Source organism: Protomyctophum bolini (assembly GCF_963924005.1).
Source record: "Protomyctophum bolini genome assembly, chromosome: 2".
Lineage (NCBI taxonomy): Eukaryota > Metazoa > Chordata > Actinopteri > Myctophiformes > Myctophidae > Protomyctophum > Protomyctophum bolini.
Window position 1 is genome coordinate 32,350,984 of NC_137863.1, and position 27,337 is coordinate 32,378,320.

General features: G+C 43.5%; 1 protein-coding gene across 4 annotated transcripts in view; it reads right to left on the reverse strand.

The window, feature by feature from the left end:
* The window catches only part of megf6b (multiple EGF-like-domains 6b), a gene marked incomplete at its 5' end in the record, with an annotated part of 140,491 nt that overhangs the window by 31,953 nt on the left and 81,201 nt on the right, over nt 1-27,337 (reverse strand). For 2 of the 4 annotated variants that reach the window (XM_080786041.1, XM_080786042.1), the window contains 15 exons: nt 618-749; nt 1,731-1,856; nt 2,039-2,173; nt 2,641-2,775; nt 3,545-3,673; nt 4,203-4,331; nt 4,854-4,985; nt 6,687-6,857; nt 7,368-7,490; nt 9,712-9,834; nt 10,751-10,888; nt 12,159-12,281; nt 14,093-14,215; nt 15,116-15,241; nt 21,223-21,345. In XM_080786041.1, coding sequence (XP_080642167.1) covers nt 618-749; nt 1,731-1,856; nt 2,039-2,173; nt 2,641-2,775; nt 3,545-3,673; nt 4,203-4,331; nt 4,854-4,985; nt 6,687-6,857; nt 7,368-7,490; nt 9,712-9,834; nt 10,751-10,888; nt 12,159-12,281; nt 14,093-14,215; nt 15,116-15,241; nt 21,223-21,345 — 1,968 coding nt within the window. The remainder of the gene's footprint in view (nt 1-617; nt 750-1,730; nt 1,857-2,038; nt 2,174-2,640; nt 2,776-3,544; nt 3,674-4,202; nt 4,332-4,853; nt 4,986-6,686; nt 6,858-7,367; nt 7,491-9,711; nt 9,835-10,750; nt 10,889-12,158; nt 12,282-14,092; nt 14,216-15,115; nt 15,242-21,222; nt 21,346-27,337) is intronic. The other 2 variants (XM_080786044.1, XM_080786043.1) reach the window with 1 other exon arrangement.

Sequence of the window (27,337 nt, forward strand, 5' to 3'; positions counted from 1 at the left end):
AACAGAGAGAGAGAGAGAGAGACAGACAGAGAGAGAGAGAGAGAATAATTTACACCCGATGCCGTAATGAAAAACAGGGCTCGCTCCACCCGACGCACAGAGGCACAGTTCCCATGACATTTTCGTGGGGCAGCGATTAGACCATCAACTGGGTGCTTTTTCTTTTTTTTTAAGAGAAGACGGTCGTTTAAAGTGGAATAACATTTGTTCTGGAAAACATGTCATATGGTGGATTCCAGGCTGCCGAAGGACATTTTAGGAGCTGTTAATGTATTGGCGTTGGTCTGTATGTCTGGGGGTGGTGGTGGGGGGAGGGGGTGCTACAGTAAATGACCCAACGGAAAACTGGACCCATCTTCTCTTTCTAACATCTCGCTCTATTTCTTGTCAAAACTAACATGACTGTAGGAATTCGACCACACTGTACGCAGTGACAGTTTTCACTTCAGCGGTTCAATGCTTGCTGTTGCTATGGAGACCTTCCCGTTGCTACAGCAGTAGATAGATACTGTAGATACCTTTACTATTTATTATGAAAAAGAAAGAAAAGTACTGTAGTATACAGTAGAAACAAGGCAAAAGGAAAGACAATATGAATCAAGAAACGGAATACTCACGGTTCTGGCAGAGTCTACCGACGAAGCCCGGAGGACAGTTGCACGAGCCGTTGTGTTTATCGCATACGGCCCCGTTCTCACACGCTGGGCAGGTGTCCTTGCACCCTGGACCCCACAGGCCCTCTGGACACACTGTGGTGGGCAAGATTATATGGGCAGACTGAACCTCTGGCGACAATGTTATGTTCAGATGCTCCTAGTCTCGCGCATCTATTCCACAATCTCCGAATGCTATATAGAGTCTGGAACTACACCTCCCGAAATCTGAGTAAGGAAGCTGGCATTTCCGTTCACGAAACCATATTTTAAAATATCTTTACATTTTATTTTATTTCCTTTTCTGCTAAGCAACAAGCTATATATGTACAGTACTGCTTAAGTGTTTTCTATTTATATTAGGATAAATGTGCGCGACTGTAAAGACAAAATGGAAGCGGGGAGGATCAACAAGAGGGGAGGATCAACATCCGCTTTATTGCTTACTCATAATTGAGCTTCCGTTGCTCCAGACTGTATGACGGAAGCATTTATATTTTACTCATGATCAGAGCTTCCGTTGGTCCATTTGGTTCCATTTGTACACTCTCAGAGTTACAGACCCACAAGGGTCCATTTGGTTCCATTTGTACACTCTCAGAGTTACAGACCCACAAGGGTCCATTTGGTTCCATTTGTACACTCTCAGAGTTACAGACCCACAAGGGGTCCAAACTATCACTTAGCTGGGGACACCCTTGAACTCCCTCAAGTACCCCTGGGGTTCCCCACTTTGGGAACCCCACTTTGGGAACCACTGCTCTAGACTGTATGACGGAAGCATTTGAAAATTGCGAGAGGCAACAGCGAGACTAAGATGCTCCATAGCAGCTGGGCCTAATTATACTGTAACCTTCATTTTACTGTAGCAAGTTCCGTATACACATTTTTTTATTTGTTGTTTCATTTCAGCTATCTTTTACATCGTTAGGGAAACGGTCTTTGTTGAGAGAACCGGACTGTTTTTTATTCTTCCCGATTGTTTACGGATGCATTTCGTATAATGATTTCATTTTGGTTCACTGTAATAATTATCTCTGTTGAAAACGTGGTGGGAAATTTACGGTAAATACTTACAGTTCTCGCAGTTGTTGCCAGATGTTCCCGCGGGACACTTGCATCGTCCCGTCACTTTGTCACACGGGGCGCCGGTACAGTTACACGGGTGGACACAGCCTGCGCCGTACCTCCCCTCGGGACAGTCTGGAAGGAATAGGACACAGTTCAGGTCTTAGAGCGACTGCTATACATTTACGCTACCAGCTAGCAGCACAGAAAGAATTAAGTACCTCTACACAAGATATTAACATTAGAGAAACCTCGAGGAACACTGATGTTGAGCGAAACCCTGTGATGATGTTATGACATGGCGTCGCCACCCGTACCTTGGTCACAGTTCTCCCCTCGGCGACCCGGAGGGCACTTCCGCTGGCACTGACCGGTGACGTGATGGCAGAACACGCCCGGCAAACACCCGCACGTCTTGTCACAACCCGCTCCGTAGCGACCCGGGTCACACTCTGGAGGAGGAGGGGGAGGAGGGGGCAGTGCAGAGAGAGAGGCAGTGTTGATTTTGACAGGACACTTAGATTTTAGCTTTAGTCACAGTCTCTTGACTCATTTTAGTCGACTAAATCAACTGTAGATTTAGTCGACTAAAATCTTTAGTCGACTGACTAACACTAAAACATTCCAGGTGACTAAATTGTGACTGAATAATAATAATAATAATAATAATAATAAAGTCAATAGATTTGGTAGCATGAATTACATCATAATGTACCCTAAACAAACATTAAAAGTCCATAGACTTGGCTGGCCTATGACATAATTTCGGGAAAACCATGCATTGGAGTGGCTAGTGCCCCTAAAAAAAGTATAAAACCATGTGAAAACGGATCGGACCAGGAAATGAGCTCCAGACAGACAGACAGACAGACAGACAGACAGGGTGCTTCATGGCGAACAGTGCGGTGCATTCTCTCACCGTCCTTGCACGTGTTGCCCTGGTAACCGGGCTTGCAGGTGCACGTGCCGTGGCGACGGTGACACTCCAGCGTGTTCTTCTGGACGCACGGACACTCCTCAGAACACCCCGGTCCAAAGGCCCACTTAGGACAAGCTGGGGGGCAATACACATTAAAACCCATTGAGACCTGAGACCAGATTCCACAAAATGTGACTAAATTCGACTGAGGGGCTGCCATTGTTTTGTCATATGAAAGCAGGGAAACATAGCTTCAAATTGAAGTGTCTCTAACATTACACCTAGCTACGTGATATTTACATGTCGATTTCAGCTCTGACACTTATTTCAGACATGCTCTAGTATGTGACGAGGGTACAATTCTTCTACATTCTATAATTGTACTGTGTAGACTCAAAAATTAAGTAATGCACATCGTTGAACAATAATTTTACTCTTGAGAGCGTAACATTTTATAACATTTTATACTTTTTATACATTTTTATACATTTGATACATTAGCCATTGGGCCAGTGGGGCCGTCTCTGGGGACCATGCAGTACTAGGTGTGACGCCCTGAAAAGGGCTCCTGGGGCCTTTCATTGGCTGTTGATTTTGTTAAATTTAGGTAAAAAAGATGATAAAAACACGGAAAAACACGAAAATTACGCACGCACGGGCCTGCCAAAATTACCGGCCCAGGGGCCCTCGTGGGGCGTAATCCGTCCCTGCCACCTGGAACCCCCTCAAGGACCGATGGTGGTCCCGGAACACTGGTTGAAAACCACTGAGTTAAAAGCATGAGGACACTTTGTGGATGGTTGTCTCAACATGTAATCTACAGTACACGCCATAAGCAGAATGAGCAGCATTTCCCCTATACGTTTTGACAAGAAGTGAGACGTGTGACTTTGTGTTAACGTACGTAGGTGGCAGAACCTCCCGTAGAGTCCAGGGTCACACAGACAGGCTCCGTATGTCCTGTGGCAGCGGCCGTTGTTGGCACAGTTACACTTCTTATTGCACTGCTTCCCGTAGAAGCCCTTCGGACAACCTAGGATAAATGGTAAATGGTGCATTTATATAGCGCCTTTATCCAAGGTGCTTTACATAGATTGTGCATTACATTCACACACACACACACACACACACACACACACACACACACCGATGGTGTAGGAAACCATGCAAGGCACCAACCATGCAGCACATCAGGAGCAATTAGGGGTTCAGAGTCTTGCTCAAATAAACTTCGACACTAACTCTGGGGGAGCCCGGGTTCGAACTGGCAACCTAGCGGTTACCATCTGGCTGTTTTACCCCTGAGCCACCACCGCCCCTAGGATAGAGAGGAGGAAGGCAACGCCAAACTACTGGGGATACATTGTTTATGTACTTATATAGCCGGCAACAGTACATTCATAAACTTCCATCCGTCCATGGGTGGTACATGGACCCTAAATCTCCTGTTGGTTTTTTTGCACCCTATTACTAATCAGTGACGTGCACAGATAGACACTAGGGGGTGCTATCTGTGCATTATATAATGCTGTAGTGTAGGTGGAGCGTCTATAACAACTCACCATCCTGGCACAAGTCCCCACTGACGCCAGGCGGGCAGCGGCAGTTCCCATTGACAGGATCACAGCTGGCACCGTTCTTACACTTACAGGGGAAGGAGCAGTTTTTACCAAAGTGTCCGTCAGAGCAAGCTGTTTGATAGGAGAAAAAAAATACAATCAGTCACCGTTATATCAGTGAAAGAAGTACAGGTTCATTTGCCGAATCATTGAACCTCGGAGGAAATTGTGTGAATTGCCAATGCGACAGAAAATGATTCTGCATTGAGTCACACAATAAACTATAAAACAAAGATGGACGTGTGCATTGTATCGCTTGGCGCACATGAAGAATGAAAGGGAAGTAGAGTTAAGTGATATTTTTTTGGTTACAAAAGGTTTTTTGATATTCTGATAGGAATCATTGATACTATATTCTAATAGGAATCATTGATACTATATTCTGATAGGAATCATTGATACTATATTCTGATAGGAATCATTGATACTATATTCTGATAGGAATCATTGATACTATATTCTGATATGAATCATTGATACTATATTCTGATAGGAATCATTGCAAACGTTATAGAGTGTTTGTTCAGTAACAGGTAGGTGACAAAATGTCAGCCAATTGGGTGAGAGTAGCCATTTCTCAGCGTATCAGCTCACTCTGGTTGCAGAGGACTCCAGTCCATCCGCTGGGGCAGTCACATCCATTCCTCTCCGGGGTACACTTGCCACCGTTGGAGCAGTCGTCACAGGACAGACTGCAGTCGTGACCAAACGTGTTGTCGATACACACTGAAAGAAAAGGACACAGACAGGATGCGTCACACGTCGTCACGCCACACATCACAAGATTATTTTTCAATAAAAAAATTAATTAAATAATGTTATGAATTCTAAAACAAACAAACAAATGTAAGACATCCCATGAAAAATAAAAAGTAACTAGAAAAAGTGCCTCTCGGGGCACAGGTGTCCACCAGGGCAGGTCAGGTTGTGACCTCCTGGTGGCGCTATAATAAGCCAATGTGAAAAGGGTGGGATAAATTCCTCAGCCTAGTAGGAACGTCTGTGAAAGATTTCACATAAATTGCACGCTGCGTTCATGATTTGAGGCTTTTGGTTCAAAACGGGCCAATCCTGTAAACTTTGAAAGGCAATGTTAGCCAATCAGGATGGAATATGAAAAATCGGACAGATCTATGCTGAGCACATGACTATAGAGAATAGATACTGTTAAAACGATTTGCAGGATTTTTGGACAAAATATGGAGGAGTAATATCCAAAAATGTGTTTTACAAAAGTCGGCGTCCTGGTGGTGCTATAACAGGCCGTTCTGGATAATTTGGGGCAGAGGTTCATCGTTGGCATCCATGGAGTGTGTGTGCAAAGTTTGGCATCGACCGGGTTAACAGTGCCGGAGAGATGCCGGACACAATCACACACAGACAGCGTGAAAATACATACATTTTTACGTAGTGAAAATAGCCGAAATACAAGCTCACAAGTCACAACCCATGAAAATGTGTCTGTGACTCACAAATGGGTCCCGACCCACTGTTTGGGAACCAGTGGCCTAGCTAGAGGCCCCTGGGATGCAAGGTATATCACACACACACACACACACACACACACACACACACACACACACAGCCTGCGGGGTCAGAACAATTAACCCCCGCCATGAGGTCTGTAATTGGCCTGCAGTAAATGAGCGTGTCAGACATGCAGCTCTCTACCTCCCATGAGTCCCATAATGCACGTAATCAGATACAGCTTTTACTTTTAATGGCAATGAATGCACGTGTTTGGGCTGGCGTGTACGTGTGTGTGGGGGGCAGACTTAAATGTGTTAATGGCGAAACATGTGTCTTTTTGCAGGGGAGTGTTTCGTGTGTGTTCGGGGGGGGGGGGCATTAAAAAAATCAGACATTTTAATTAGCCCTTCACTAATTAAGCCCCACCCAATCCACTCTGCGAGGGCAAACTGTCCTTCTTTCACCCATTGAGATGCATTTTAAATGATTTCTCCATATAAATAATCGATCATTTCAGTAGCAAGAGCTTGAAAATGTCTTCTAAATCTAGTCAAATGCTATGCACTGGACAAATGTGGATGACATTATTGGGGGAGAAAGTTGAAACCGCTATCAACTTTAACGACCATCCCGTTCGACAGACGTTTTCATGCAATGCACGGTAAGACTACAGTGATTAGTATTGCAATCACCTGGATGGGTGAGTCGCTATGTGTTCCACAACACAGCCATGCAAAATAACAGCTATGATGACGAAAACAGAACTGCAACCAGCAGATGCAGCGTGCGACACACACACACACAGACACACACAGAATATTTTGGAGTGAGTGTGGAGATATAGTGGCCCTCTGGAGTGAGTGTGGAGATATAGTGGCCCTCTCTATCATCAAAGTTTCCCACCCCTGGTATAATGCATGTGTTTTTGAAGGGGAGGAAGAAGGGGGCGGGGCTAACCGAACTTCTCCGCCAGGTTGTTCTCGGCTCTCAGCTCGCCCTCGTCGTCTTCGTAGTCGTCGTAGCGCTCGAAGGGCTGACCGTAGTCCTGCAGCAGGGTGAGCTGGGGCCGGGGGAGGGGCAGCTCTATGGGCCCCCCGCTGGACAGGGCCTCAATCGCATTCTCTAGGACTACAGAGAGAGAGGGGGAGAGAAACACAGAGACACAGCAGAGTGAGCTGGGGCCGAGGCAGAGATCAGCTCTATGGGGCTCCCGCTGGACAGGGCCTCAATGGCATTCTCTAGGACTACAGAGGGGGGGTGAGAGAGAGAGAGAGAGAGACCTGAGGCCGATTCTATAAATGTCTTCTAAATCATGACAGTTTTCAGAAAAACCTATGTCAGTGGTTCCCAAACTATTTCATGTCAAAGAGCCCCAGAATTATTATATTTGGCCTCCGACCCCCATCTGAAAATATGTAGTTCCAGTTTCCCCAGAACGAAAAACATTCGCTGTGAAAAGAATATACTGTATATTCAAAGATGTTGTGCCACATTTTCACGATTTTTTTCTAAAATAGCAGACCTACAAGCTCATAGTGAGTGCCGCGCTACGACGATTCAATAGCTAAAGTATAACACAATGCTTAAAACACCAAATGGGGTTCCTTATCCCGCCCCAGAATGGGTTAAGGTACTCACGGAGGCAGGAGCGTCGGTCTTCGTCCAGACGGAACCCCCGGCGGCAGAAACACTGGAAGGAGCCGGCGTTGTTGTTGCACGTGTGATCACAGCCGCCGTTGGCCGCCAGACACTCGTCCACATCTGCACGCACGCACACACGCACACACACGCACACGCACACACACACACACACACACACGCATGCACGCACACGCACGCACACACACACACACACACACACGCCCGCACGCACACAGTGGGGGGAAGGGGGGCGGAAGCACTCACTTCATTAAAAGTATCAATACTACGGAAATACTAGAATTAGTTGAATGTACCAAAAGTAGAAAGTACTCAATCGTGAAGGATGTCCCGTGAAAATAGCAGATCTACAAGTTCACAATATGTCGCATCGCGCTGTGAGCTTCTAGATCTCAAATGGCCGAAATGTGTATAGGGCTGAAGTGGTTATACTGTATGTTTTGTAATAATAACCCCCAAATCTACAAAGTAACTAGTAACTAAAGTTTTCCAATAAATGTAGTGGAGCAAAAGTACCATATTTTCCTTATACATAAGTACAGTACTTGAGTACATGTACTTAGTTACTTTACACCACTGACAGCACGCCTGAGACGCGACGCTCCAGTTGAAATGCTTCCATGCGGCCCGGGCCGGCCTAGCGGTCTGGGCACGGGCTCCATTTTCGTCACCGCTAAACCCCTTATCCCTAAACTTCTTCGCCTTTTTTATACTATTTTGAAAAACATTTTTTAATAGTTCAACTAGCCAATCTACATTGACACATTGTGAGCTTGTGGACTGGCCATTTTGAATTCTACAAGCAGCGCACCGCATTGTGAGCTTGTAGATCGGCTATTTTCAGCATGCAACCAAATGAAAAATTACTTATACTGGATCTCTTCATGTCCACTAGTCCCTTCCTAACATTTTAGTTAGTTTGTATTTGTTGACGAAATTGTCAGTATATTTAGTCTTAGTTTTAGTCATCATAGCTTAGTTTTTATTTAGTTTACATTTAGTTTGTCAGTGGAAAAAGGTAGTCGACGAACATTTTTCGTCTTAGTTTTAGTCGACGAAATCAACCCTGCTGCCATGCATCCCTGAACGTTTGTGGAAGAAGCCAAGGTGTATAATATAACCAAAGGGCAATAATTTGCCTCATGTCACACGATAAACTAAAACAAAGACGACCTTTGTGCACTCTCAATAACTACACACCAGCTTCTACTGTACTTCCACTGTAGGTTCAACTGGAGGCATTCCAGGTTCAACAGAAATAAATAATCTTTTTTAATGTGGATGTTGTTAATGTTAACCCATAAAAGTGCACAGTGGTGGAAGCAGTACTCAAGATTGTTTTTCTTTTAGGTAAGCAATACCACAATGTAGAAATACTCACTGAGTCATTTAATTCCAAACTTTACTTGAGCAAAAGTACAAAAGTACTTCCATAAATGGTTAATGAATGCCTTTTCTGTCGTAATTTCGAAAAGCGGAGCGGGAATCAAATCTAGGACTTACTGTATGGCTGCTTTAGAGTCTATATCTGCTGTCGGGAAGAAATCACTTAACTCCAAAATGTTCATTTTTCAGGAAATTAAAAATATATCTTTTTAGGAAATGAAGAAAACTGTATATTTTGAAAACAAAGCAATACTGCCTCATCAAAGTTGGTGTTGTGACTTTAGATATTGTCAATTACTTCCATGAGAGGGGGAGAGGTGGTGGAGTTAGCTGTTTTAGCAGACAGTTTGAGGTACAATGGAGTTGGTAGGTTTTGTCCCAAGCGCTTTTTACTACTTTTCATTGATTCAATATTTTCTAAACTACACAGAGACATAACGGGTGTTCAATAGCACTGATTTATGACCAAAAACCTCATAAATGGAGTTAGGTGGTTTCCTCTCGATAGCAACCAGTACACGTGACTTACCGTAACCACTAGGCTATCAGCACCCCGGGGTGCAACTTTATGTCCAAAAATCTGAACTAACCCTTTAATGACACAGGCTGGGAAGGTCGGATATAGCGACAAACTAGATATACCTGAGTAAAGTTCACTTTGAACCGAGCAAACAACTGCTCTTTTCAATAGACTTTGTACACATTGTGAACTTGTGAAGTGGGACATTCTGCAATATGAGTACTTTTACTTTTAGTACTTTAAGTACATTTTGATGCCGATACTTTTGTACTTTTACTAAAGTACATTTTCAAATCCGTACTTTTACTTGTAACGAAGTACTTCTAAATTGCAGTATTGGTACTTTTACTTATGTAAAACAATTGAGTAACATTTTTCCAACACTGCCGGCGAGGGCAACACGCGTACAGTACATACCGTCACAGTTGCATCCGTCAGCGTTGAGTCTGTAGCCCGCTGAGCAGTAGCACTCGTAGCCCCCGGGGTAGTTGGTGCAGTCCTGCTCGCAGCACGAGCTCTGCTCCCCGCACTCCTCCACGTCTGCCAAATTAAACACGGCCGTGAAACCAAAGTTACGACCGTATGAGCAAACGACATACACTTCCCCTTTTCATTGAGAGCGAGGTTTTATGGGATTAAATGTGTATGAGTTGGGGTGCCAGACCAGGTTATAAAGGATGTACATAAATACATAAAGGGAATATAAATATATATATAAATATAAACATAAAGGGAGACGCTGCTGTGTTTCACTGTTCTCCTGTAGACTAGAGCGCTGGTTCCCAAAGTGGGTCCCCGAGGGAGTTCCAGGGGGTCATCAGCTAAATGATAGTTTGGAACCAAATGGACGATTATGCGTCTGTAACTCTGAGAGTGTACAAATGGAACCAAATGGACCCGTTAGGGTCCATTTGGTTCCATTTGTTTGGACCCCCTTTGCTTTCCAAATATAAGGTTTTCTTAATTTCCTGAAAAATGTATATATTTTTTCCATTTCCTGATAAAAATGAACATTTTGGAGTTATGTGGTTTCTTCTTCCCGACAGCAGAGATCTGCATACACTACACTAGACGACAGTATTATAGTATGATAGTATATTATAGTATGAATCTCGTGACTCTTATACCATTTAGACCTGAGGACGATTCTACAATTGTCTTCTAAATCATGACAGTTTTCTGAAAAATGTTTCTGTATCAGTGGTTCTCAAACATTTTCATGTCAAGGACCGCCAGAAATAAATGTAATTGGCCCGCCGACCCCCATCTGAAAATATGTTGTTTCAGGAAACCCACCCCAGAAGCAAAGATTTTAGTTTAAAGTGTTCGCTCTGAAAGAATATAGTCAAAGCTGTGCAGCACATTTTCACGATTTTTCAAAAATAGCAGACCTACAAGCTCGCTAAAAACACCAAAAGGGGCTCCCCGCCCAGAATGGGTTATTAATTGAGCTCACCGGCACACGTCTTGAGGTCATCGTGGAGTCGGTAGCCCTGGTTACACGAGCAGACCGGCCCGTTGGTGGAATGCTGGCAGTGATGGGAACAGCCGCCATTGTTGTCCTCACAGCTGTTCACTATCTCCATCTCAATTCCTGTCACGCAGCGACGGATAAGATAAGACGGATGTGTATAATGTATATTCGTGACGGAATGTTTCGATAAAATATTTGAGCCTAAGGACACATACGTGAACAATTACCACACTAGTATACATTTGGAATTGAGTGCCGGGAAAATGCTAGGCTGCATGATGCAAAAAAAATGTCATATCTCGATATTTATGTCAAGTATTGCGATATCGATACGATGCCGCTAAAATGTCATATTCTATTGTGTGTTGCAACGTTGAGAAAAATAAAGGGAAGCTCTGCACAAGGTCTACTGACACACGGTAGGCAGGCATCCAAGTGTTGCCATTTTTCACCCCTGTGTCAATTATCTACAGTATTGTGATCCTGGGCTCTACACACCCTCCGCCAACCTGGGGAAAGCAACAGACTTGAACTCATGCTTCCTTCATGCCCGAGTGTCCAAGTTGCTCCTTTACACCTGACAGGGGGGAGTTTCCCTGGTTGGACGTAGCGTGTGGAAGGAACACGTTATTCCAACCAGTTCCTTTCCCCTCCATCAGGCGCCCCGGCTGGCCAGGGGGAGGCAGTTTAGAGACCAGGATTACTGCATCTTTTTTGTGAGGGTACCTACCCTAGGGGGCACAGGGAGAACATGCAAACTCCACACAGAAAGGCCCTTGCGCCAACACCGCCTCGGGTATGGGCACTGATGCGGAGGAGGAAACACGCCGCCAGCACCCACAGCGTCCCGAGCGGGAATCGGAAACTAGCTGTTTGAGTCTAGAATAGACTATACTGCATGGCCCGAATGAACCGATGAAAAACATGACTTATTACAAATATTAATGTACAGTTATGTCGAAATGAACCTCAATCGCCTCCTTGTCTTGATTGTGACGCCATATGGGCCGCTATGCTCGATAACAGGCTTGATAAGCCCAGAGCTTAAATATCATAAGATTTTAGTCGACTAAATCTACAGTTGATTTAGTCGACTGAAATGTATTTTGGTGGGTGTTGATGCCATCGTAATGACTGTTTTTACACTTGCTGAAAATAGCCGATCAGATCTGCTATTTTCAGCATGCAACCAAGTGTAAAATGACTAGTCCCTTCCTAACATTTACATTTTTATTTGTTGACGAAATTGTCAATAGTATTTAGTCTTAGTTTCAGTCATCTTAGCTTAGTTTTCATTGAGTTTCCATTGAGTTTTCGTCAGTGAAAAAAGGTAGTCGACGAACATTTTTCGTCTTAGTTTTATAGTCGACAAAATCAACACTGAACTCACGGTAACACTGTTTCCCGTCGTGTCCCAGCTCGTAGGCCGTGTTGCACACGCAGGCGTAGGACCCCAGCGTGTTGTGGCAGCCATGGGCGCAGTTGGCCTCGTTCGTCGCACACTCGTCAATGTCTGGAAAATGGACAGTGTTAAACAAAACATTTTGCTTTGTCTTAAATCCAGCCATCTTCAGTCAGTGCTCCATCTCTGCTTCCTCCACTGTCAGTACACACCTGCTGCACCACCCTTCATGTCTCACACCAGGGCTGGACTGGGACAAACATTCGGCCCGGTCATTCACCCACCACAACCAGGGCACAGATAGCAGAAACTATACCGCCCGCTCCGTCGAGGCACACACAAACAAACAAGCCCTAAATACCACCACTTTTACAGAACGACATAAATGACCAACAGACAACTACACAACCCTTTGTAGAGGGTTTATTTGTCACTTGGTACAGTGAAATTATCATGATAGCACTGGCAGAATGGCAGCATGCACGGACCTTTCCTGGTGGTCTGCCGCCTATTAGCCTCATGGCGGCCCCCTACGGTCGCAGCCCACCGGGAATATGCCCGGTACGTCCTATGGCCAGTCCAGCCCTGTCTCACACCTGTTTATATACTTAGTTGACTTTATGGGGTCCCCCAGGGCTCTATACTGGGTACTTTTTTTCATCCTCTGCACCAAATCTCTTTGGCAATAAAAGGTCACAACGCGTTAAAAATGTGTCCGTGGCAAAGGGTTGGTCTTGTCCGTGGCAAAGTTTAGATTTTTTTTAGATAATGTTCCTATTTTGATCAGAACACCCAATTACTGAATGTATGGCAGTGATTTACTACGACACTATGGCACATTATGGGCTCTATTTTGGGGGATTTAGCAGTGGGGAAGGGGTGTTCCCCCACAAAGCTGGTATTTTGGTTACCTGTCTGTTTGGGCGTTACAATAATGAAACCAATCACTGTGCCACATGCCATTGCCTTTAACAGATCCCTTATCCGTTGCCCGTTATGCCGAGTTCTATATTGCTTCATAGCCTTACGGTCTATATAGCCCATGGAAGAGTGATGCGTTGCTGCCTTGAAGTCACACTTGTGCTGGGCGCCACTCTATACCGAACTAATTTGGTACGTACGGCTTACGGGTGCTTTTAAACTCCACTATGCGCCTTCCCAAATGTGTGTGACAAAAATAGCAATTTAGGGGAAAGTGTGCCAACACACCCATGACCACACCTCTAGGCACAAACACTGGTGTCGGCAAAATAGACAGCGGGTGACGCTGGACCAAAATACCATTAAGGGACAGAGAAAGCTCCAGTACTCGTAATTTTTGGGCAGCGGCTGACTTGCGGGCCGCATTTGCGGGTACCGGTGGTGACGAAAATCGAGCCCTATGAGTCTAATTAGTACTAGTGGTTCTCAAAAGTTTTTATTTTGCAAGGACCCTGAGAGTTACAGACCTGTTATGGCCATGCGGGGCTACTTTATTTCATGGCAATATTATTGTCCGCTCATTTGTTCATAGTGAACCACGAAGACGCCCTTCGTGTTTGAGTTGGTACGATTGAAGAAAGGGGATAAAATGTATTTTGGGGCCTTGATGCCGTCGTAATGACTGTTTTTTTTCACTTGCTGAAAATAGCTGATCTACAAGCCTGCAGCACGACACGTTGTGAGCTTGTAGATCGGCTATTTTCAGCATGCAACCAATTGTAAAATTACTTATATGGATCGCTTTTATACTATTCTCTTTCTAACATTTTAGTCTAGTTTTAATTTGTTAACTAAATTGTCAGTAGGCAGTCTTAGTTTTAGTCATCATAGCTTAGTTTTCATATAGTTTCCATTTAGTTTTCGTCAGTGAAAAAAGGTGGTCTGCGAACATCTTTCGTCCTGGTTTTAGTCGACGAAAACAACACTGCATCTTTTCTTACCCTCACAAGTGGCGTCGTCCTCCGTCAGGACGAACCCTGGCTTACAGTCGCAGAACTTGTTGCCGCCGTCCATGCGGCACTCGTGCATGCAGCCTCCGTTCCTGTCCGCGCACGGGTTCTGCACTGTGGGGATGAAAGACAATATCCATTTTTTAAAACAATATCAAACATAATGTGGAACAGATCTATCACGGTAGGAGAGAACTTAATGCAGAGCATATGGTGAACGAACGCTAAATCCCCCCCCTGCCACGAGCCCCACTATACCTAGCTAAGACCCCAATCCATCCATCCCTCTACACCGGCCTGGACACTCTCCATGCGTATGCACTCTGGGATGAGAACATTCAGTCCATCCATCCCTCTACACCGGCCTGGACACTCTCCATGCGTATGCACTCTGGGATGACAACATTCAGTCCTGCAACAATTACAGGACGCTGCGTGACGTGGGCCAACAATTACAATTGTCAAAAAGCATCCAAAAAGACAGTTTTGTTTCTTAAATAATCATGATCTTCCCTCTCCCCATGAGAACGGGGCCCCGGCATCACACGGGGCCCCGGCATCACACGGCCCCCGAGGCCACGGAAGAGGACAGAGATCAAAGGAGACTAGGACATCAAGTGAGCAATTTGGGGGGAGAAACAGGAAAAGATTCATATACCGAAGTAATGTCTCATCCCTGAATGACGGTTAATCCCGTTCCACTGGAGACATCCTGTAAGATCATTACAGCTGGCAGATGGCGTTTCTACACGCCGGTATTTTTTACGTTGCCATGCCTCCTCCTCTTCCTCCAAAATCACACCTTCAGTGAAAGATCTCTGCTCTGACAGATCGAAATGCAGCATTCTCGCTTTTCTCGAGTCATTCATCGGTTGGTTCATTATTTCCGTTTCGCCAACGTTGTGCTGCTGCACCCGTGCACTTCTTTTACACATGGCATGTCATTGTACCGTGTGTGTGTGTGTGTGTGTGTGTGTGTGTGTGTGTGTGTGTGTGGATGAATAAAATACTCACATCTGCAGTGCTTGCCGTCCTCCTCCAGGATGTAATTTGACTTGCAGCGGCAGCGGAAGTGAGCAGGCGACTGCTGCACGCAGTAATGCTCACAGCCTCCGTTGCTGATGGCACAGGAGTGGACAGCTATACAGTACAGATACAGTAGAACAACACACAGACCGTTGCTGATGGCACAGAAGTGGACAGCTATACAGTACAGATACAGTAGAACAACACACAGACACATCTGTAGAGAACAGACTGGCAGCAGCACAAGAGTTAACTGTCAAAGAATGATAAAATAAATGAATCATTCATGGGGGTTTTTTTTGCAGAGGAAAAAACAACAACAAATCTATTTCCACATTTTTGTCTGGAGTTATTGTGACATGGCAACAGCATTCAAGATTCTAGAGATTATACTTTCCCAGGGAGGATGTGACCTGAGAATTGATAGTGCTAAGACAAACACTGCGCTAAAGACCTCAGCGGATTGCTATGCTCCTCTGCGCCATTAAAGTTCCATCATGGCAGCAATCACACAGACGAGTCGAGAGTCGAGACCCAGCCGAGAGAGAGAGGCCTCTGGAGCAGTGTTGTTTTTGACCGCACATTTTGATTTGTGTTTGTGTGTCTCTTGAATAGTTTTCATTTGGTTTTAGTCACATTTTAATCACCTGGAATGTTTTAGTGTTAGTTAAGTGTTATATAAAATGTATTTTGGTGGGCCTTGATGCCTGATTTTACACTTGCTGAAAATAGCTGATCTACAATAAAAAAGAAAGAAAGAAAAGAAAATAGCCGATCTTGTAGATCGGACTTGTGTTTTTATTTTACTTATACTGGATATCTTGTCCACTAGTCCCTTCCTAACATTTTAGTCTAGTTTTTATTTGTTGACAAAATTGTACGATATATTTAGTCTTCGTTTTAGTCATCATCTTAGTTTTCATTTAGTTTCCATTTAGTTTCTGTCAGTGAAAAAAGGTAGTCGACGAACATTTTTCGTCTTAGTTTTAGTCGACAAAATCAACACCTTAATTGAAACCCACGACAGCCAGCCCAGCTATACTTGTTCTTGTTTCCGTGTAAGGAAATGTATAATTTACAAGTGGTGCATTTACATGCTTAATCTAAAGTGCTTTTATACAATGTGCATTACAATCACACAACAGTGCAGAAAACCATGCAAGGCATCAACATGCATATCAGGAGCAGTTAGGCCTCACTCACACGTAAGACACACGCAAGACACACTTGTGTCCTGTGTCTTCTGTGTGTCATGGCCGCCTCAATGCATTTCCAATGGGAGTCACATGGTTGGAAGACACAACCTTGTTGCATGGCTGTCTTCTGCTCCAACAAGGTTGTGTCATGAAACCATGTGACTCCCATTGGAACTGCATTGAGGCGGCCATGACACACAGAAGACACAGGACACAAGTGTGTCTTGCGTGCGTCTTACGTGTTTGATTGCCCCTCTAACCCCCAATCAAACACAAGTGTTTGGTCAAACCACGTGACTTCCATTGGAAAAGCATTGGGGCGGCCATGAAACAAAGGCAGAGCACAGAACATTCGTTCTTTATGTGTACGAAGCCTTAGGGGTTCAGTGTCTTGCTCAAGGACACGTCAAAGTTAACCCATGCGGAGCGAGCTGGGGATTTGAACCGAAAACCTTCCAATTCATCCCAAGCGGATGCTCTACCTCCCGAGCCAATGCCGCCTGCTTTGTTGCATGAAAAATAACAGATTATTAATGGAATAATGCAATGAATCGTTATATTTCTTTTGGTGAGCGACATGGCCGTACAACAAAGTATAAAACTGGCTGTTGAGTCAAACTCTATCAAGCATGTGTGACCCTTCCTCCAGCTCAAACATTATGCGTCCACACGTTCTGTGCATGTGATGTGATCCTGACAGATCTGAAGCCGGGGAAGGAAGGCCAACATGACTGAGATGTTGAATTGATATCTGTGGACATCTGCTCTGCTTTTTCTGCTCCGTGCCTCCAACGATGATTGATACGCATTGCAAGGAGGTACTGGTATGCACTGTGAGGCTCTATCTCTAGCAATGTATGAGGTCTTTGCGTCCTGGTGTGCAATACAAAAAAAGGAAAACCCAAAAAACAAGACATACTTTGGAATGGATTCCAGATTACCGGCGTGGGCTTCCTGTCCGATCTTTAAGTTACTACTGCATGCGTACAGTTTGTGAATGAAGCCACGCAAATCACACCGAGGTGTTCAGTGGTGAAGTCACTCTATGCGGGAGCCCAATGTGATGGCGTCGTTCCCACAGTGAATAAACTGGCTGCTTGTGGGGTGATGACAACAAGTGTGACGATAATGTCCACTGTGGTGGCAGAGGAGGCTGAAAAACACGTCCTCGAGGCACGTCCCACTGGGAGGAGACCGCGGGGCAGACCAAGGCGAATTTGGAGGAAACACATCGACTCACTGGCCTTGGAACGCCTCGGGATCCCCCAGGAGGAAGTCACTAATGTTGCTCTGGAGAGGGAAGTCTGGAACACACTGGTGCTGGAGCTGTTGCCCCCGCGACCAGACTACGGATAAGCGGTTGAAGATGGATGGATGGATGGATGGATCTACAGTATACATACCCCAATAGGCTGGGTTCCGGAACAAACAAAGTAACAGATAAAGAATATCTTTACTTGATGAATGTCTCCTGTGGCCAAAATGTCTATAGGGATCTTTATACTTCGCCCCAGAAGTATACAAAGGTGCTTTACAAGAGCAATGTTGAGGAACATTTGAGTCATTCTGTTGTAGTATGCATACTGCAGATAAACTACCATTGAACTTTTACACTCCATGAATTTCACCTTAATTTCACCCGACATGTCCTGCCTGTGCAGGCCGCTCACGCTGCGTTTATGGCCAGCGGTGGATGGTTCTGTTTCATGGCGTCATGCACGTACAGCGCTGTTTTCTGTGACAGCTCCTTTTTTCATTTTTTTTTATTTAGGTACAGACATACACATTTCATACAGCCAAACCAATCTAGACAGCTTGGCCTTCAGCTGTGCTATGAAACATTTTATGTGCCTTATGCTTAATGTTTATGCTCCGTCGTATGATGGTGTTATACGGACCAAAAATAGCAATACATCTTACAGGTTCACAATGCGTAGCGGCCAAGACAGTGAAGACACATTGTGAGCTCTTAGAAAGGATCAGTAGGGATCGGCCTTGGCGAGCTAGAAGAGCTTTTTATTTTTTTAAGTAAATTTTATTCAAAGAGTATGACATGTAATTTTCACAACTAGAAGAGCTTTTGTCCGTATTGTTGCGACCGAAGGCAACAACGTTCTGGCACCGTTAACCCGTCGATTCCAAATTTTGCACGCACACTCCCTGGATGCCGACGATGAACCTCTGCCCCACATTTTCCAGAACGGCCTGTTATAGCGCCACCAGGAGGCCGACTTTTGTAAAACTCATTTTTGGATATTGTCCAAAAATCCCGCAAATCATTACACAGTATCTCTATAGTCATGTGTTCAAGACGGATCTGTCCGATATTTCATATTTCATCCTAATTGGCTAATATTGGCATGCAAAGTTTGCACGATTAGCCCGTTTCTAACAAAAAGCCTCAAATCATGAAAGCAGCGTGCAATTTACGTTACATCATTCACAGACTTTCCTACTAGGCTGAGGAATATATCCCACCCTTTTCACATTGGCCTGTTATAGCGCCAACAACAGGTGGATTTTTGCAAAACACATTTTTGCACCAAAATGCCTCCTAATCATCCAATTGCCATCCAAGGCGTATAAGAAGAAACCCTTTTCACATTAGCTTATTATTGCACCAAGTGTGTCAGCCCATCGGTCGCCTGTCGCCTTAAGGCGTCTTACTGGTATGTCCCCCAAATGTCTGCGTCCGTGCGTCTGGGGCAATGTCTGCGTCCGTGGGTCTGGGGCAATGTCTGCGTCCGTGGGTCTGGGGCAATGTCTGCGTCCGTGGGTCTGGGGCAATGTCTGCGTCCGTGCGTCTGGGCAATGTCCATGTCATTCATTTATTTGACATCGACATTGCCTCGGCAGGTGCACAGGGATGACACGGCATTTTACATTGAAAGAGGGAGTGCCACAATTTGTGACCAGATTTGACTGAGACCCTGCCATCATGCAAATTCCAGCTTTTCACCAGAGGACTCATTTTTTAAATGAGTTAATAGCACAGGCAGACTCTTCGCATACTAGAGCATGTCTGAAATAAGTATCAGAGCAGAAATCGACAAAAATGTACAAAAAATGCTTAAACATGTAGCTACTGTAGGTGTAATGTTAAGAGTCCACAGAAGTGAACCTTTGCCTGTTTTCTCAACTTGCTGTTTTCAGCAAAACATTAATTACTCTATGAGCCATATCTCCAAAACTGGTGGGTCAAACTGAACAACCAATATGTCAATTTGAAGCTATGATTCACTGCTTTCATATGACATGAAAAACCCAAATTTTGTCACATTTTTGTATTTTTCCAGTTTTCCATGTGGGTCTATTAGACACCCTGGAGTCATTTTTATGTGCAATGGTGTATTAACTTTGTATTTAGGGTTTCTTCCTGGAGGATGAACCCTTGACAGTCAAACGGGCCAATTAAATAAACAGTAATATAGTGACATCACACTATCAGCCCCTCCCCTAACCCCTCCCCCTTTATCATACAACTACAGCTGTGGGTGTGTCTTCAGTTCAGGTGGATCACCACCCATCACCACCCACCAGGCAAACCAGGCATACGTAATGAACTGGTGGGTGTGTCCACATAAAAGCATGATTTTAACAAATACTGTACACTTTTTGGAAAAAGTTCTTCCTCCTTATATTATAATAATACCTGATGATCATGTTTTAGGGTGTAAAAAAATGGTGGCACACACACAATGTATTTACTGGTGTAGTTTGTGAAAAATTAATCTGTGAAGAGATTTCGCAAGATGTCTAGAGAGGCAGCATCTTGAAATTATAAAAATAGTGTAATGTTTTTTTTCACTCAGATCTTGAGCAATGTGATATCTCATAGTTAAATTAACACTGCATGTGTAATCAAATCAAAACATTTTAAGACTCAATCTACAAAATTAATATCAGCTGTTTGGATACACTTTTATTTTTTTTGTTTGCTACGCAATTTGTTTTCCCAGTCCATTCCATCTCCAGACCGCCACCCACCTCACTGATAAGCAACAGACACATGTCACACGGCCACTTTGATTATTAGCACAATCAATCATCTCTTCCCTAAACTGCCACCACACACAAAGGCGTTCAGCGACACTATCTATCTCCATCTATTGCATCCACTTTCCCTCTGACGGCAAAAAGCCATCCCTTTGACAGCATGCCAAAGCCAAGAAAAGCAGCGTACATTTACATTTTCCATCCTAAACGTGTGAGAGGACACTCTGTATACATTCCTGGCAGTGCAGAGCTGATATTGAGTTTACAACTCGTGCTCCATCAGCTAATTTTTTTTAAAAGCTTTAACCCATTGAGACTTGAGACATGATTTCTAAATCATGATAGTTTTCTGAAAAACTTATGTTTCTATGTCAGTGGTTCAAATGATTATGTAATTGGCCACCGACCCCCATCTGAAAAAATGTTGTTCCAAGGACCCCCAATAGCTATACAATAGCAGATCTATACAAGCTGCTACAAGAAACAAGCTCATAGCGCGGCACTCTTGTAGATCTGCTATGTTTCAACAGATGAAGTTTAAAATAATGGTTAAAGAGGTTAATGTCTATAAGGTGACACAGACGCGTCCTCAGGTCTAAATGAGTTAAGGCCGCCGTGCAGAGCTAATGCTTCTGGCGTGATAGAAACAAGGTGCAGGTTCTGCGTAAACACTCCATTGGTCAAGACCAAGAGGATCGCACGCACTCACGCACGCACGCATATACTATGGCGATTCCCTTATATTTGGTTTAATTTGACGCTCTCAAGAGTTGAATTATTGTTAAACATCTGCATTACTTCATTTACAAGAAGTCATTTGCTCACTGGCATAGAGGAGAGGGTAACTTAACTTGTACAACACAACCCCAGGCCTCAATGTTGTCTATGTGTCATTATACTCACCAAGGCAGGTTCTTCCATCCACGTGTAGACGAGAACCAGGGTTGCATTCGCAGTGGTAGGAGCCCCTGGTGTTAACACATCTGTGTTGGCAGCCTCCATTGTGAACCTGGCACTCATCAATGTCTGCAGGAAAGGATAGAGGGAGAGAGGGAGGGGGGGAGGGAGGGAGCAAGGGAGGGAGGGAGGGAGGGAGAGACAGGGAGCAAGGGTTCAACGGTAGAGAAATTAGTACAAATTTTCTACAAATCATATCCCATTAGGAGATAACTACCAGTCGAAAATGGGGTCCAGCAAGCTGTCGGCTAGGCTGAGACTGAGAGAGGAATTTAATATGGTCGTAAGGATGAAGATTTACTACTTAAAGCAAAGGAATGATGGATGAGGGGTAGAAGTACTCCACGGGCGCATCACTACCCAAACAAACAAAAGTCCCCCATGTGGTAACAACTACTGAACATTTAAAACCAAATTTAAATTCCTCCTCAGCTCCTCAGAGAGTCCCCAGGGTACGGAGCCCAGAAACATACGGAAACTAAATGAGCTGCCGGGATGCAAAATATACACATTCCACACAGCTAAGCACGGGGGGGAAATTATAAACAAATAATAAAGCAGTGAGTGGGTTCTTCATCTTATAATAAGAGCTCCCGGAGAACAAAAGAAACAATTTCAAACGAGACAAGCCAATTTCCAAAACCCCACTTCATTTGAGGGTCAGTCACAGACTGATCTATTGTTTTGTGCGCTCGGTGACGGACCGCCTGTGAGATCTGACGTGCCTTGAAATTACTTGTTTCTCTGTTTTGGACTGCTAACATTCAGTCTGGCACCATATTCAGGAAAATGACTACATTAAGTCAGTCAACTAGATCCGCCTGATTGAATAAGGATTGATTGATTGATTGATTGATTGATTGATTGATTGATTGAAATTTTGAATTCACAGTATGTAGAATGGGTAGCCTACATTTCAAAAAGACTTGTTTGCATCAGGGTCCTCCATTTTCAATTCATCAGAACATTTTAAAGACGTACAAATATATACATTTCTATGAAAATAAATCATTATATATAAATGTGTATACAGTATGGAAAAGGGGGGGGGGAGGGCGGGGGACGTTAACTTTTTTACAGGGGCCAGTTTCGAATCCGCCCGTAAGTGCTCTTTGAAAGCGGTTTTGAAGGAGTGTAGGGATTCTGTTGGTAGGGCGTTCCACATTTAAGTGGCATAGGAGCGAAATTAATTGAATCCCTTGTTTGAGCCGAATCTGGGTTGAACATGGTTGGTGGAACTCCCACCTCTCACATAACTGCCACAGACCTTGAGACGTGCTTAAATCTTTTTTCCCAAGTCCTTATATGTACGGATGTCGACGCTATAGGTGGCGTCATATTCCAGGTCTGTATATATACGGATGTCGACGCTATAGGTGGCGTCATATTCCAGGTCTGTATATATACGTACCCCAACGTATACTCCGTCTACATAATGCTTTAGTCCTACGGAAGCTTTTAACATTGGTCCGGTTCCTATAGCAACGTGCCACCGTTCCAACTATGGGATTGAAAATATATTCACAGTGCAAAGCAGTTGGAAAGGAGGATTTTCAAGCCTCCATAAATCGGATTCTGGGATCGCTGTCCTGGGTGGATTTTCTGCCATCCACATACACAGTGCTGCCAAGGCACTGAAGGCAGCACTGTGTATGCCTTGATCCCGCCTCTAGCTGCCGCTGATTTGTATTTGTATTTATTTATTCAGCACAGTATAAAAAACAGCATAGTGAACATATAAATATGAGAAGGGTAGGGTGCTAGGCTGAGGCAAAAAAGCCCAAGGGGCTTATACGAGGCCTCTACCTATATAAATTAAAATGAAACATTGTATATGAGATATAGAATATCCAGAAAACATGATTGCACTGCAGTATATAAAACATAAACAAATCAAAACAAAAACACAACAAGAACATGATTAGAATTTTTGGTTATTTACATGATTAGAGAAAATAATAGATGATACAAAGAAATATAATTATAATTAGATGATCTGGTCAATTAAGTGGGTCCTAAACTTATGTTTGAAATTTTTTAATGAAGTAGAATTTGATGAGATTGCTGTATAGGTGTTCCATAGCTGGGCCCCCCTGTATCTGATGGAGAACTGACACAGAGCAGTACGGAACTTTGGGAGATGTAAATGATTTGACTGTCTCGTATTGAAGTGGTGCACATCACTGTTGAACTGAAAAAAGTCTTTACATGGCAAAGGAAATGAAACTGGCTGGAACAATACTTTGAAAATAAAGTTGCAGGTTTGGTATGTATTTAAATTAAAGATTGGTAAAATATTGAGTTGTTTAAAAAGAGGGGCAGAATGAGCAGACCAATCACTGTATGTGGCAATCCTGCAGAATCTTTTTTGCAAAATGTGGAGTTTGTGAAGATGTGTGTATTATAAGTAGCTCCCCAAATGATATTGCAATATATAAGATATGGATAAATTAAGCTATAATAAAGAGTTGGGAGACAGTTTTGATTAACCAGACTACGGAATTTGCCAATAATGCCAATGGATTTTGATATTTTCTTACAGACATGGCTAATGTGGTTTGTCCAGCTTAGTCTTTCATGGATGATTACACCAAGGAAGGTTGTTGATGTAACCTGAGAAATTGGATCATCTCCTATAGACAGACAGGTGTTAGAATTAGAATACTTTTTATTTTTTGATGTAAATATAATAAAATTGGATTTTTTTATGTTCAGAGATAATTTGTTTAATTTAAACCATTTTGAAATATTTTCAAGATCGTGATTAGCCTTTGCCATTAGAGCTGAGAAATCAGTATGTGAAATAAATAAATTAGTATCATCTGCAAAAAGTACAGGAAACAAGAAGGACAAAGCTGCGGCCAAATCATTAATATAAATCAGAAATAAGAGTGGTCCTAGTATAGATTGGCCAGGCCGTTTGGTGGCCGGAGCATCAAGTCTGCCTGAGAGTTCCCAGATGGGAGCAGGAGGAGGGGAACCCAGTGTACTCTCTGCTGCCCCATCTGGCGGAGTCAGGTTACCGCGACGCTGCCGCCATGTAAAAGCTTCTGACGAAAGTTAAAGAGTGTGTGCGTGTTCCAATTATACGAGTGTGTGTAGCAATAGTTTGTGGTGTTGGGGGCGGGCAAACTCCGACTTTTTAAAGTGAACGCATATGCTGGCACTGGGAACTGGGGTTTATGCTAACAGCTAGCGGTAGAGATAGAGTTAAAGCGCAAATTACATGCTTTTTAAAACTGTATTTAATATCATATTGTCAATGTCCCTCAAAGTTATTTCTAATTGTTTGAGCCTCAATCACCACTCTGATATAACCAGCCCTTGTCATTTCTTTCTGGACTTTGAAAGGAGTTTTAGCTGCAGTACCACAATGTCCTGAGGTGGTGGGGGTGCTGATATGCAGATTATTTATTATTTGAGTCATTATAATACTGATGCTAGATAAAACCAGGCACGTTTCCATTCCATGCCAGCTTGGAAAATCAACAATGGTGGAGATTGTAAACAAAGTGGAAATGCAAACTGAAGACAGTTGAGCTGTTCCTGAGAGCAATTTCCATTAAAGCACCTATATGATATGAAAGACTGATTGTTCAAAATTGGTTATTTGTGGGGAGAGAAAACACATATGGGAGCCCCAAAAACACAAAATAAATGGAAAAAGTTGAATATGTCCTTTAAACAACTGATTGCTTGTGTGCATCATACAATATAATACAAAATACTATATATAGTTTTAATGAAATGTTTAGGAGTTTCGGGAAATGTAGCTCGCTGCGGGGCCAGGCGTCTTATACGGCCATCATCACACAAACATGAAATATTACAAGTTGAGTGCAAATGGCTCTTGGCCACTCGTCAATGTCTGTAAAAATCACTAACACATCATAAAAAGGCCTGTCGTTTACAGGGCCAAGTTAAATAACCGTGTCTGGCAAAGCAACGTGTTGCTCCGTGCGGTTCATTATGCATTATGCAAGTACCTACCTTAAAAAAGCAACTATGTCAAGAATTCACACACCACAGGAAGCACTGTGAAAAACCAAGGAGGGGGGGGTATAACAATAACATGATGATCCAAAGGCCGGGCTCTTGTTGACCGGCGTGAAACAATGTGACATTGTGAAACTGTAATTCAGTCGTGAACAGTTTAATGACCACAAATCCCTTAATAGTGTCTGACCATTCATCACGGAAACAAATGCTCTCCTCCTCCTCCTCGTCCTCTACTCCCGAGACAATGACAGTCAGAGACCGCTGAATGTTCCACTTATTGGAAACAATAACAATAACATGGATACAGCTAATGTGATCACACTATGTTGTGACGGAGAAGCCCTCTTTTTTCAATGGCGACTTATATAGATACTGAAATATGCAGTATCTATTGCCAGTGGTGGAAAAAAGTACTTGCATGTTTTACTTGAGTAGAAGTATCAATACTGCAATGTAGAACTATACTTCGTCAAGTAAAAAGTCCGGAATTCAAAAGTACATTGGCATCAAAATGTACTTAAAGTACCAAAAGTAAAAGTACTCATTACGCAAAATGTCCAATTAAAACATTTGAGATATTTGTGAAAATAGCAGAGCTACAAGCTCGCAATGCATCTGTTGAGGAGAAACCCCAGCTCAGCTGCTGTTTATTTCATCGCGCAGTGCGGATCCCCGTGGGTCCCCGCGCTGCGTTGCGTTACGTTCCGCCCGCACCCGGACCCGTTCATTTATAAAGGTCATCCTGTGGCTAATGTCATCCTGTGGTAATGTCATTATGTGTCTAATGTCATCCTGTGGCTAATGTCATTATGTGTCTAATGTCATCCTGTGTCTAATGTCATCCTGTGGCTAATGTCATCCTGTGTCTAATGTCATCCTGTGTCTAATGTCATCCTGTGTCTAATGTCATCCTGTGTCTAATGTCATTATGTGTCTAATGTCATCCTGTGGCTAATGTCATTATGTGTCTAATGTCATCCTGTGTTTAATGTCATTATGTGGCTAATGTCATCATGTGTCTAATGTCATCCTGTGTCTAATGTCATCCTGTGGCTAATGTCATCCTGTGTCTAATGTCATCCTGTGGCTAATGTCATCCTGTGTCTAATGTCATCCTGTGTCTAATGTCATCCTGTGGATAATGTCATCCTGTGGATAATGTCATCCTGTGGATAATGTCATCCTGTGGCTAATGTCATCATGTGTCTAATGTCATCCTGTGTCTAATGTCATCCTGTGGCTAATGTCATCCTGTGTCTAATGTCATCCTGTGGATAATGTCATCCTGTGGATAATGTCATCCTGTGTCTAATGTCATCCTGTGGATAATGTCATCCTGTGGATAATGTCATCCTGTGGATAATGTCATCCTGTGTCTAATGTCATCCTGTGTCTAATGTCATCCTGTGGATAATGTCATCCTGTGGATAATGTCATCCTGTGGATAATGTCATCCTGTGTCTAATGTCATCCTGTGTCTAATGTCATCCTGTGGATAATGTCATCCTGTGGATAATGTCATCCTGTGTCTAATGTCATCCTGTGGCTAATGTCATCCTGTGTCTAATGTCATCCTGTGTCTAATGTCATCCTGTGGCTAATGTCATCCTGTGTCTAATGTCATCCTGTGTCTAATGTCATCCTGTGGCTAATGTCATCATGTGTCTAATGTCATCCTGTGGCTAATGTCATCCTGTGTCTAATGTCATACTGTGTCTAATGTCATCCTGTGTCTAATGTCATCCTGTGGCTAATGTCATCATGTGTCTAATGTCATCCTGTGGCTAATGTCATCATGTGTCTAATGTCATCCTGTGTCTAATGTCATCCTGTGTCTAATGTCATCCTGTGTCTAATGTCATCCTGTGGCTAATGTCATCCTGTGTCTAATGTCATCCTGTGGCTAATGTCATCATGTGTCTAATGTCATCCTGTGGCTAATGTCATCCTGTGTCTAATGTCATCCTGTGGTAATGTCATTATGTGTCTAATGTCATCCTGTGGCTAATGTCATCCTGTGGCTAATGTCATCCTGTGTCTAATGTCATCCTGTGTCTAATGT